This window comes from Fukomys damarensis, unplaced genomic scaffold, assembly GCF_012274545.1.
Source record: "Fukomys damarensis isolate Sample0158 unplaced genomic scaffold, DMR_v1.0_HiC HiC_scaffold_4, whole genome shotgun sequence".
NCBI lineage: Eukaryota > Metazoa > Chordata > Mammalia > Rodentia > Bathyergidae > Fukomys > Fukomys damarensis.
In genome coordinates, this window is record NW_022900916.1 from 59228420 (window position 1) to 59240454 (window position 12035).

A 12035-nucleotide genomic window follows, 5' to 3' on the forward strand; every position below is an offset into this window, starting at 1 on the left:
ACCACTCGGACAGTTTCTGATTCAAAGAGAAGTCTTCCCTGACAGTGGTTTAAAGATGAAACTTGGTGTGGGGGTGATGAGGATCTTGTGGGAGTATGTGTTTAAAGCATTTTTATCCTATTTTTCTTCCTGCTGTCCCCATTTTACTAGAATTTGGCATTTAATAAAGATCAGCATTCTATTCTGAACTTCAGGCCTCTTTATTGCAACCCCTCCTCTCCATTCTTGAGGTCTCACAGGATTTTCTAAAAATGTCAGTACTTATTTCACCTGAACCAACCATTCACAGATCCACCTTTTCCAGATGTTTTCAACCGGCCACCCCTGGCCCCCCACCGATCTCCATTACATGGTAAATGCTTTTGATTATGTCCTTGGCCTTCTCATGGGCTGTACACTCCACTGCCTGCCTCAGGGGAATCCCAGCCCTACAGTCAGCTCACCTTCTCCTCTCCCATCTCAGCTAGGAAGCTCATCAAGTAGAAACTATTCATTATCACACATTCTCTTTCCAAACAGTGACCATTTAGCTTCACTGCTTCTCAACTCTCCAGGAAAAAGCCCTGCTTCTTATAAGCTCAGCTACCTGGCTCTATCATCCTTCCCTTTTAAAAAACCTTCCTCCTAATTCATTGAGGACTCTAGCACTTGTGGTCACGGTCTTCTTTTCTATCCTAGCCTGGCTATTATTCTTGCCCACACCAAAGCCCACAGCAAACCAGCTCCTTGAGCTTTCGTCTTGGTGACCTCCACATCTCCAGTGAATTTCTCCTTCCTAGATTTCTGCTATCATATTCTTGACTTTTTTCTTAAGCACCTAGAACTATTTCAGTTGTGAAACACTATGTTTAAAGATCTCAATTTCTAACAGTCACATCTTATTTTATTCTCTTACCCAGCTTCGTCCTTCATAACTGCTCTTTGATCTTATAGGGGCTTCCAATCCCTGTTCCCTTTATTTTCTTCTGTCTGTTTTTGTTGCTTTTCTCTTTCAGCTTAGACTCCTTAGCCTATAGCATCAAATGCTTTCTTGTCCTTATCTTCAAACTCCATGTTTTATTTTTCTTCCACGACACTTTGGCAAGGTTCCAGTCTCAGATCCACCTCACTGTCCAATTCATTCCTGCTTATATTTGTACATCTGACTTCTCTTGGAGGAAATTAGCCCTAAATAGTGATGTCCTTGAAACACTCTTTTCTCCGAACACAAGTGGGTCCATCACACTGCCCAGAGTCCATCTTTATTTCCCTAATGAGCTTTTCCTACTCTTTTCTGAACCAGATGAAATCTATTCCCTTCATTTTCTACATTTTCCACTCTGCAGAATATTTAATCACCTACATCACTGAGGAAATAGTCGTCATTAGAGAATTTAAACTGCTTTCCTTTACTAAACCCATACTAAAGCTTGACCCCTGCTTTCCTGCTCTTCCGTAAAGCAGAAGAGATGTCATTGCTCTTATTTAAAATTCATTGCCCTAGCCCATATGCTGGGTCCCATTTATGCTAACATTTTAATGGCCCTTTTTATACCTTATACTTATAGATTTTCTACTTTCCTTCTTTACTGGTTCTTCAAAGCAGCAGCATCCTCAAAGAGTCTCTACAATCTTAAAAATATGGAAAACATTTTTATTTTTCTTTAGTGCTTCCTCACTTTCCACTCGTTTTTGACCCCTTGTAGTTTGTGGAACAAGCTTAGCATGCATCAAAGGCATTGTGTGTACTGTGGACAACAGTGGCTTCTGAACTGATTACAATGACGGGCATATTTCAACCCTCACATTACCTCCCTGAAGCAGTTGTCATTGTTTGTCCTTTTCTGGTTCATTATTTTTTGCTTTGCTCTGTTCTGGTTTTAGTTTTTATTATAGAAGATTTCAAATATATTCAGAAATAGAATAGTATCAGTCACCCAGCATCAGTAATTATCAATACATGGACAATCTTATTCATTCATACTCACAAGTTCTCCTCTTCCTAAACAGCTTGTTTTGAGCAAATTCCTGGCATCACAGTATTTCCTGTAAACATTTCAATATGCATCTCTAAAAAGTAAAACCACTTAAAATGCTCACAGCATCATTATCATACCTAAAAATAGTAATTCACAAATATCATCAAATGTGTAGTCAGTATTTACATTTCTTCACTGGCCTTCCAAACTTTTTAAATTGGTTGATTTAAATTGGTTGAATCAAGATCTACATAAGCCCCATATTTTAAGATTGGTTGAAATGTCTCAAGTTTTACTTTGTTCTATTTTGTCTTGCTATGTAGTTTCTGCTTCCATTTGATTTTTTGTTTTTTGTTTTTGTTTTGTTTTGTTTTGTTTTTTTAGTTTTATAAAAACACAAAATCTGTTGTCCCAGATTTTCCCTTAGTCTGGATTTGGTTGATTGCATACCTGTGGTGTTTCTTAGCATTTGGCAGCTGTGTCTCCTATTGACTTCAAATTTAAAGATTCAGGTATGATTTTGTGGACAAAACTACTCTAAAGGTCTACTTCCATCATTATGAAGACTTTTTCATCTTTTGCCAGCAGTATAAACCACTGTTAAGGCTTGTGTCTAGGTGTCCCCTAAAAGCCTCGTGTAGTCATAGGAGGGGCTTTTCAAGAGGTGGCTGAATCTAGAGTGTGTGACTGATTCATAGTGCATTGCTATGATTAAGAGTGTGAGTGCTATTTCCCCTAAGGGTAGGTACCTGAATACAGCATAAAGGACAGAAAGAAGCTTGCTGCTAGTTGCTTATGGTGTGTCCCTTCCTTGCATTGCTACCTTCTGCCTACCATGAATCGTTTCTCCTCTGTAACACCTGTCTGTATTACCACCTTGCTTTGGAGCCAGCCACCTATGAACTGAAAACCTCTATAAACTGTGTGCTAAATAAGCCTTTCTTCTAACTTTGGGTTTCAGGCATTTTATCTCAGTAACGAGAAAAGTAACTAAGACAACCATGATCATTGTTTAAACCATTAGGGGTGGCAGGATGATGATATTCAAATTTTATCATATCTATTTCCTATGTTAGCTGGAATACTTTCATAAAGAAAAACTTACTCTTATCAACTATTTAGTAATTTTAAGAAAAGTCAGAAAAGATCAGATTCTTTCTTTTACTTGTTGGTTTTCAAGATAATGAGCTGGTTTGCCTAATATTTTCCAAAGATAATCATTGCAGGTTTTTTGTTTATTTCTTTAGGTATCATTAGGAACTCATTAAGCTACTTCCTTTATTGATGTTCTGGCAAGCAGAATCTTACTCAATTTGGCTTCAAAATCCTTTGAAGAAAACCTTTCTAGTATTTGGTAGTTTTCAGTTATGAAAAATATTTTATACTGGGTACAAAAATTTATACATTTCCTGTTCTAGAGTCAGAATCAGTGATTTCTCTTTAGTAGTTGGTGATTTCCTGTGAGTAGAACCCTCTGAGCTCCAGAACACCAAAACTATTGTATTGGTCATTGTTTCTAGATTTTTTTTTTTGACAAGTAGAATGGTGAATAGTATTGACTTTTGGATTTGAAGACAATACATACACGGGTTCTTACTGATACTTCCAACTCAAATTCAGGTTTACTTGCACAACTGGGACTTAACCTCATAAATTTTATCTCCTTTCAGTCAGGCTGATAATTTCAGTTCTCAATGACACCAACATTGTCATTTAATTTATTTTGTAATGCAAACAGGCAAGACTTCCAGCAATCAGAGTACAGGAAGTAACAAAACTTGTTTTGTATTTTTATTTTTAGTCCTAGATATACATTTCTTTAGAAATCTATATTGAAAGTACAGGGTTTAAAAGTCACTTTAAGCCATTTCTTACTGTAAGATTTTTGCCATCCCAATTAACCATGGTAAGAATGATTTACTTCACTTTACTTTAAATTTTTTAGGAACTAATTTGAAATTTTATTTTATTTTGTTTTATCATAGCATAAAATACTTACACGGTCCAAATAAAATGCAAATGTACAAACAAGGAACGTTCAAACAAACCTCATTATTGTTTCTGCTTCTTTCAGATTCTTGCCTCCCTACTAAATAATGTGTGTGTGGTTTAACCTTTGTTTCTTAAACTATATAAAAATAGTTCTAAACAATTACAGAATACTATTTGTACTTCTTTCCACTTAGCTTATCTAAGTTAAAATATATTCTAGAGATTGTTCCATAATAGTATAGGAAAGCCTTTCTTTAATTTCCTACTTTGATTCACATAATACCTTATCGATAAAGACTTTTGGGTTATTTTTAGCCATACTGCTATTAATTAACCTTTCAGTGACTAGCCTGCATACACCTTTTTTTTTTTTGGCTGGTATGTCTTTGGCATAGATTCCCAGAAATAGGAATTGCTCTGTTAAATCACATAGTATTTTTAAGAATTAATTTTATTGGTACAGTTTTAGGTATACAATATAATGACATTCATCAATGGAAATTTTCACCTCTACATAATCCATCTTGGTTCTTATTTTTTCCCCCTTCCCCTCCCCTCCCTTCAACCCCTCCATCCCTCCCTATCTACAAAGACTTTGTTTCCATTTTTTCTTTTTCATTTACTAATTCAATTCCCTTCTTTCTTTTCCCCTACTCCTCTGACTTCTCCTTCCCTCTGAACCTTTTTTTCCTATTTCATATTATCTATGTTTCAGTCTTTATTTATACTTTGCATTTCTCGCACTAGAAAAACTATTCAGTATTACACATGTGTGTCCTATTTATTTCACTTGAGAGTATCACCTCAGTGTGCTTCCATTTAGCTATAAATGTCTCTAGTTTCTCATTCTTTATGGCTGAGTTGTACTTCATTTTATTAAAAAAACAAAAAACACATCTCTATCCAGTCTCCTGTTGATGGGAAATTGGGCTACTTTCAAATTTTAACTATCATGAATAGCATATAGCAATTTTAAATATTGCCACATTCCTACATAGTGTGCACCATTTTGCATTCCCAATGTTTCAGAATGGCTAGCTTCTTTCAGTCTCATCACAGAGTATTCTGTGAAATTCTTAGATTTTTGTCAACCTGATAGTTAGAAATGAATTTCTCAACTTGGTTTTCATCTGCATTATAACTGAGTTTATACATCTCTCCGTACAGTTAAGATCCAATTCAGTGCTCTTGACACATTCTGCTCCATTAACACCCATGGAGCCACACAAACTTCTATTATTTTTCTTATTCTGTGAGTGATGTTTCAGTCTCCTTTTCTGGTTATGTTTTTCCTGCTTATTTTCTAATATTCCTATCCCTCTTCCTCCAGATTGAGTCTTGATGTTCCTTTAAAAGTCCTTTCCTTAGACTTTTCTTGCTATTATTGCTCTTCTGACTGCTACTAAGTGCATGCCTGCAGCCCAGAGCTCTCTCTTCCTCTATCCCATGGGGAGGTCTTGAAATGCACCTATCCAGGACCTTATCAACATGTGCAAAACTCTTTCCCAACATCCTTTCCCCTAGTATTCTCTAGTGCAGTGAAAGCTACCACAAATCTCCAGCTGCCTAACTCCCTCTCATATTTTACTCTCATCTAATCAACCACCAGTTTCTGTGGCTTTATCTCTTAAGTGGTCCTCAACTCCATCTATTTCTTTCCATACCAAACTACTGGCCTAAGCCATTCTCAGATCTGCCCTGGACTACTGCACTTTTCCTTTTGTTCTCAAACACAATCAGAATTGTATTCCAAATAGAATTTGCAGCCATTTACCAGTTTCAAAATCTCAAGACCTTCAAAAAAATAAACACACACACACACACACACACACACACACACACACACACACACACTAAGACAAACAACTTCAGTCCTAAAGTTTCATTTTCCATAGGTACACATGGAAGTAAATGCTGTAAAGTTCCAGGAGATCAACACTGGACTAATGTATGTGGAGTTAATGTTGGTGAAGAAGGGGTTCTGGTTTATCATTATTCAAACATTAGATTTTTTTAACCATCAAACTGTTTTTTAGTTATTACTTAAAAATTTAAAAATAAATTGGCTGGTTAGACAAAGAAGGTCTTAGCTAGTGCCTGAGCAGATGGAACTCAGCAATGGATTATATAAATCTCCAAGACAATGCATCCTGGATGATCCTTCAAGTTCAGCTGTTCCCTACAACTCCCACAGAGGACAAAGAACAACCCTGTCCCCTTATATTGTACTGGGAATTTGGATCAAGGTATTCTTACCTTTGTGGTCCATAGTTTGACAGTCCAATCAAATGACGACGTGACAAACAAGTGAGAAAAGTCAATTGGACCCACAGCCATGTGGCAGTTAATTCCCGTGACTGGCCCTTGGTGGCCTTCGAAGACCTCACCAATGCCTGCTTTGCTGTGTGAAGAGCACATATGCACAGGGTTTCAGTAGCCTTGACAATGCATTGTAACTTAAAAATATTGTCTCTGCGGGATCACTTTTTCATAAGTTTTAGAACAACTGCACACTACTAAGCAGGAAGCTATTTTCAGCTATTTTCAGAAAAAGAATTTGTCTGAAGTCATGTGGCAGCACTTTGGGTGATTAAAAAGTAGTACAAGGCAGGATCATCTTTTTAATCTTCAGACTTTAATAACACATTTTACCACTTAACACTTTTTCAGGAGTTTCTCAAATCCTATCATTGTTCATGCAGCTATTTCATTCAAATAACTACACTTAGATCTCAGAAGCCTTTGTATTCATAATGTTTCTGTTGTATTCTTAAGATGACATTTTGTACAAGTTGCATTTTAGCTCCTCTTGGGGAGCCTATTGGCTATAAAACACTACCCATCATGAAGAAATAATCATTTATCATGTAAAGGAAATTTCTTACATTAAGTTGACATTTTACATTATCTAAAAAGATAATAATTTGTAAAAACCCTTTATCAACACAAATTAATACACATAATCTAAATACAATATGGAGAAAATTATGTTTTCACTTCAATGAGAAAAGAAGAAAGATTTACAAATACATTTTGTAAATTCCATAAGGGAAGGTATCTTGTCTTGTTGCCCAGTGTCTAGTACACAGCAAGTGCTCAACAAGTATTTGTTGAGTGAAATAGCAAAAAAAAAAGAGACAAAATTATGCAGTCTTTTAAAAACAAAAACATATTAGGGAAATAGTGATACACATTGTAAAAGCTACCCTCAGAAGTATTTCCCTTGTTTCACAAAACTGAGATTATTTCTAGTCCTCTCTTATCACATAATGGTCTACATGCAATCACACAAAATTAGGGAAACAGAAAATATACCCAAAATACTATATTTTACACATGAGTGTAAGAGGTTATAAACATGGCAAATACATAGGGATTGTAGAGCTCAATATTAGGTCATTTAGAGTAAAAATGAATTCAATTACAGTCTGTCCCTTGGAGCACCGATAAATGTCAATGTACTGAGTAAAATTTGGAATCAAGCAAAGTGCTACAGCATGTGTCCCATATAACAGGCACTCAAAAATTATGCCCAGAGAAACTGCGAACAGCAGTTCCACACGTGATCATTTAAATTTGCTCTAATGAACACAAGGAACTGATCTTTGAAGTGGCCCCTGGTGAGACTCTACTTGGCTCTTAACAGCATCCTGAAAGGGGTTATAGGGTGAAAAATGAGGGCCTTGTTTAATTTATGGAAGTGGATTTGCACCTTCTCCATGTTAGGTGAAAAACAGAAATCCCCCACCTCTCCCTTAGAGCTCGCTATGACCCATTTAAAATGACTGCAAAACCAATGCCTGCCACTTTAGGACCTTACTAAGATCTGTATTTTATGTTGCAGATGGATGGGCTCATGTCAAAAGTGAAATCAAGTTCACTGTGAAGAGATTTCTGGTGTGTGCCATGGGGACTTACCCATGTCTAGACAGATCTGTACTCCCACTGTGGCTCACTCCACTCTCTGCACCTCATGTGCACTAATGATACTCTATTCGTGCTACAGAGCTTTGTGCATTTTCTTTCCCACTGTCAGTGTCTTGAAGACAGGAACCTGATTGAAATGACACCCGTGTGACTCATAGCATCTAGCAATGTATCTGCTCAAAGTAGGTGCACCTCAAATGTTTGCACAAATGAATACTTTATCAGATATTATTACACTTTGATAAAAACTTTGTTTTGTTTCAGCCAGGTTTTGTGGTGTACACATTTTGGACATGGAACTGCAAGGTGTATCTTCTTCAGTCATCTTTAAATTATGTGTGCAGGGCAAAGACTGCTTGTTTAGAAACAAGGAGAACTGTAGAAACATCGTGGCCTGTATTATTGGAATGGAAAAGAGTCATGTAGCTTCCCCATGGATGTTGGTTACGTCTAAAATCACAAAAATATAAGGGTATGAACTTGGAACTATTTGTGGTTCTCCCATGAAATCTACATAGCCTGGGATGAATAAAGAGATGGAAAAAATCAATTGAACAAGAACTACAAAGGAAAGAAAAATTAAGCAACAGTGTGAACATAGTGATGCTTTCAAAAGATGTGAGGCCACCTGTAGAGTTTTGCATGTAATTTCGCAGTCCAGTCCAAATGATCAGAATCCTCACTATTTTGACAGTTCTGTTTTCCAGAGGCACCTGCCAACCTCTCAGTCAAGTCAAGGTTCTTACCATCTGGAAACTGCATCATGGTATATCTCATACTATTCTGGCCACTCAAACTGAAAGGGGAGGTATGAAGGAACTTTTTTTTTAGATATTGTCATTTCCTGATTCCCCGTACTGCATAGTTTTTAGGTCTTTATTTAATATGTGGAGGGTTCGGGGCATGGAGTCAAAGATGAAATGTAAATAGTTTAGCAAGAGAAAAATGGTAGATAAATGAATAATTGAAATGTGAGCGAGACCATCGCAGGAGCACATAGAAGAATATATGAAATAGTAGACCTGACACCAGATAGCCCCAAGCTGTTTAATGTACTTTAATTTTTTCTATCACTTATCATTTAAAACTATATATTGACCTGCTTATTAGTCTTTTACCATTAACTAGAGCATGAACTCTATGTCAGTTCTGTTCTCTATTCTTATGATGGTTTCTGAAACAAGAAAGATTCTTAACAAGCATTCCTAGAAAGAATGAGTTAAGAGTGAATAAACAAAAAGGATGAAAAGTCTATAGGACCTAATGGAAGGAGTGGCTTGTTGTTGTTGTTGTTGTTGTTGGTGGTGGTGGTGGTGGTGGTGGTCTGAGAGACTCAGAAAAGCTTCAGCATGAAAAGATGTCTCTGCTGAATCTTTAATAAAGAGGAAGTAGCTAAGCAAAGAAGACAGAAATAGGAGACCAAGTGGCAGAAATTGAAGGTGCAAACTCACAGAGGCATGGGCAGATAGATAGGCAGTGCTCCAGGACGGTGGTCCCTGATGGTCACATGGCTGGAGCTCGAAGGCACGCAGCAGATGAGGCTAAGTGGAGACAGTGCTGTAGGACCTACTAAAAAATGTAGACATTTTCTCTCAAGGCGGGGTGAACCACCAAAAACTCAGAAAAACGTGTGCTTTATGTTAATGAAGCCTTGAAGGTGTGCTTTGCATTTTTTTTTCAGGAATACCTTACTTATAATGCAAGGTGCTTATAATCTAGAATGTGACAACAGACTTCTGGAAATGAGGACTACATCATCAGCGAGAAAACAGAAAAATCACCTTCCATGACGACAGGCTGTGTAGACTGTACCCTCCTCACTGCCGACCACAAAGTTATTGACATCTCCCGTCGGGAAAGCCATTCCAGTAACAGCGACAGGCTTGGACTTATTGTACACCAGCTCCATGCTCTCCTACCAAAACACGGTGTGGTTACATTTCCATCTGTCAACTCTTCTCCATGCCAAAGACAGCATGGAAAAATCATTTGGCTAAATCATCTGTTTGCTTTTCACACAGCGTTACAAAAGACGCTGGCTGTGCCAGAAACCACGCTTTACTGCTCCTGACATTCATGCTGCTGTGTATCTCTGGTTCCAGGCTGGCTGGATTTCATCAGCATGTACTGCTGCTTCCTAAGTCAGGCAAGATGACAGGTGAGAGTTTTGAAACTAATGGTGCAGAAACTAAAGATAATACTGTAATGATTACACTTGTCAGCCCTGGGCTTTAATAAAACACACAATACCCTTGTATTTACAAACATTTTCAAAATCAATTGTTCATGGGAATACACATGTATTACTATCAGATGTACTAAGCACATTTTTCAAGGCAGAACTGTGGGTCCTCCATGGACGGAAACCAGAAAATTGTCACTCAGGTCCTTATAACCAGGTTTTATCTCTAGAAACTAGATTTCATGAAGGGTATGGGTATATGGGATATTAGCTTGCAAAGAATGAGGTTTAATGGTTTAACACAGTAAATGAGAGTCCTTTGTTTTATATAAAACAACTTTTTAAAATTGGGGACTAGAGAGTATTTTAAAAGAAATACTGGTGTCAGTTTATTGACAGTGAAGAATCCTTAAACATAAGCAAGTCTGAGTATTTTTGGCTATTTATATCAAACAGCCTATTTCGCTTATCTGAAATAACTTTGAAAAACTGTTCTGGGGTATCATTTTATTGCAGTTGTTTGAAAGTGTACTCTTTCCTACACAAACCTTGGCCAAGGAGTCCATAATTGGAAAACGTTACGGTGCCAGGATGGGCTGCAAAGACCACGTGGCTACCTGCCCCATCTCTAAAGTTAGAAGCAACTTCCACTGGGCAGAGAAAGACAGGAGGGCGGCTATGGGGTTCCCAGCTCCTCCAGGCGATCACAGATGGAGGCCATGCCACAAACTGTCTCTGTGCAAAGAACAGGCATCTGTGGGCATCTCAACATTAATAAAAACAATCTTGGACTCTGTGTACCACTGGTTTTAACCTAAACAAATACATGTTTAATCAGCAAAATGGCCAATTAAAAATTCCTACATGGAAGGGCTGCTCTTATATCTGTTTATAATCTTCATGCTTTTTAAAAGCAAACAACACACGGCTGAAAATTTTAAGACAAAACCATAAAATGCCCACACTCGATTCCAGATCTGTATAATGTCAAAAATCACCAAAAACAAAGGAATTTAAGTGGTAAGCAGTTTATTAACACTATTCTTTGTTCTTCTAAAATGATGTAAATAACTTAATTAGTTTTAGTATTCTCTACATTTTGCAGAAATTTAAAGAACTTCTTTATCACCCCCATATTTCCTTATGTATTTTAATGTCTTCTTAAACAGAGCGAGAATCGGTCTAGAGTTGTTATCCCAGGAAAAAGAGCAGGAGTGTTAAAGTCAAGAATTATCTCCTAGATAACGTTTCATAAGTCTTTGGATGCTTTCTCACATTTTTGTCAAAGAATTCTTCATGGTTTTTAGTTGAAGGGTAGAGAAGTACCTGCTTACACACAAAGAAATGTAAAAAAGTGTGTGGTTTTGCGCATGCTGTTGTGTCTGTGTGTGCACGGGATACACACATCTTAAAAGTTGACGCTCCTTGCCATCTGCTCTTGGTTTGGTTTCCATCACTGCAATCAGTAGTGGTTTAGAAATGTTGGAACTTTTTCATTTTTCAACTTGTCATTTGTTGAGCAAGAAATGGCAAGAGCCATATTAACAAACATTCCAGAGGGAAAAACAGATACTCTGACAAATCCTTCATGCACACAACAATTGTCTAGGGTATGGATACAAGCAACGGCTTGGATTTCTATTTTGTTAGGATACCTTTCCTTCAAGCAAGAATGCATGAGGGATTGCTTTGCTGAGGTTCAACCTCATTTGTATTTGTTTCACAATACAATTCCTACCACAGGCAACGTCACTAATTACTGTGCTTTAAAGTGGATTATTTCATTATCACTTGAAACTGACCTAAGGATTAATGTATTATAATAATTACATGATTTGTGGCATAGGAAATGAGTTTTGGCTTCAAGAGGAGACTGCTAAAACCGGGCTCCACTCTTTCAAGGGATCCATTGGTTTACGCTTCATTAGGATTGGGAGGGTTTGGCTATCACCTATGTTCCCCAATAGGAGTCTCTT

The 12035-nt window shown here is 37.3% G+C and overlaps 1 protein-coding gene across 7 annotated transcripts in view; it reads right to left on the reverse strand.

The window, feature by feature from the left end:
• Dync1i1 (dynein cytoplasmic 1 intermediate chain 1) overlaps positions 1 to 12035 on the reverse strand; it is a 317434-nt gene that overhangs the window by 50112 nt on the left and 255287 nt on the right. For all 7 annotated transcript variants that reach the window (XM_033758325.1, XM_033758328.1, XM_010603398.3 and 4 more), the window contains 2 exons: positions 9659 to 9792; positions 6207 to 6351 (listed from right to left, as the gene is read on the reverse strand). In XM_033758325.1, coding sequence (XP_033614216.1) covers positions 6207 to 6351; positions 9659 to 9792 — 279 coding nt within the window. The remainder of the gene's footprint in view (positions 1 to 6206; positions 6352 to 9658; positions 9793 to 12035) is intronic.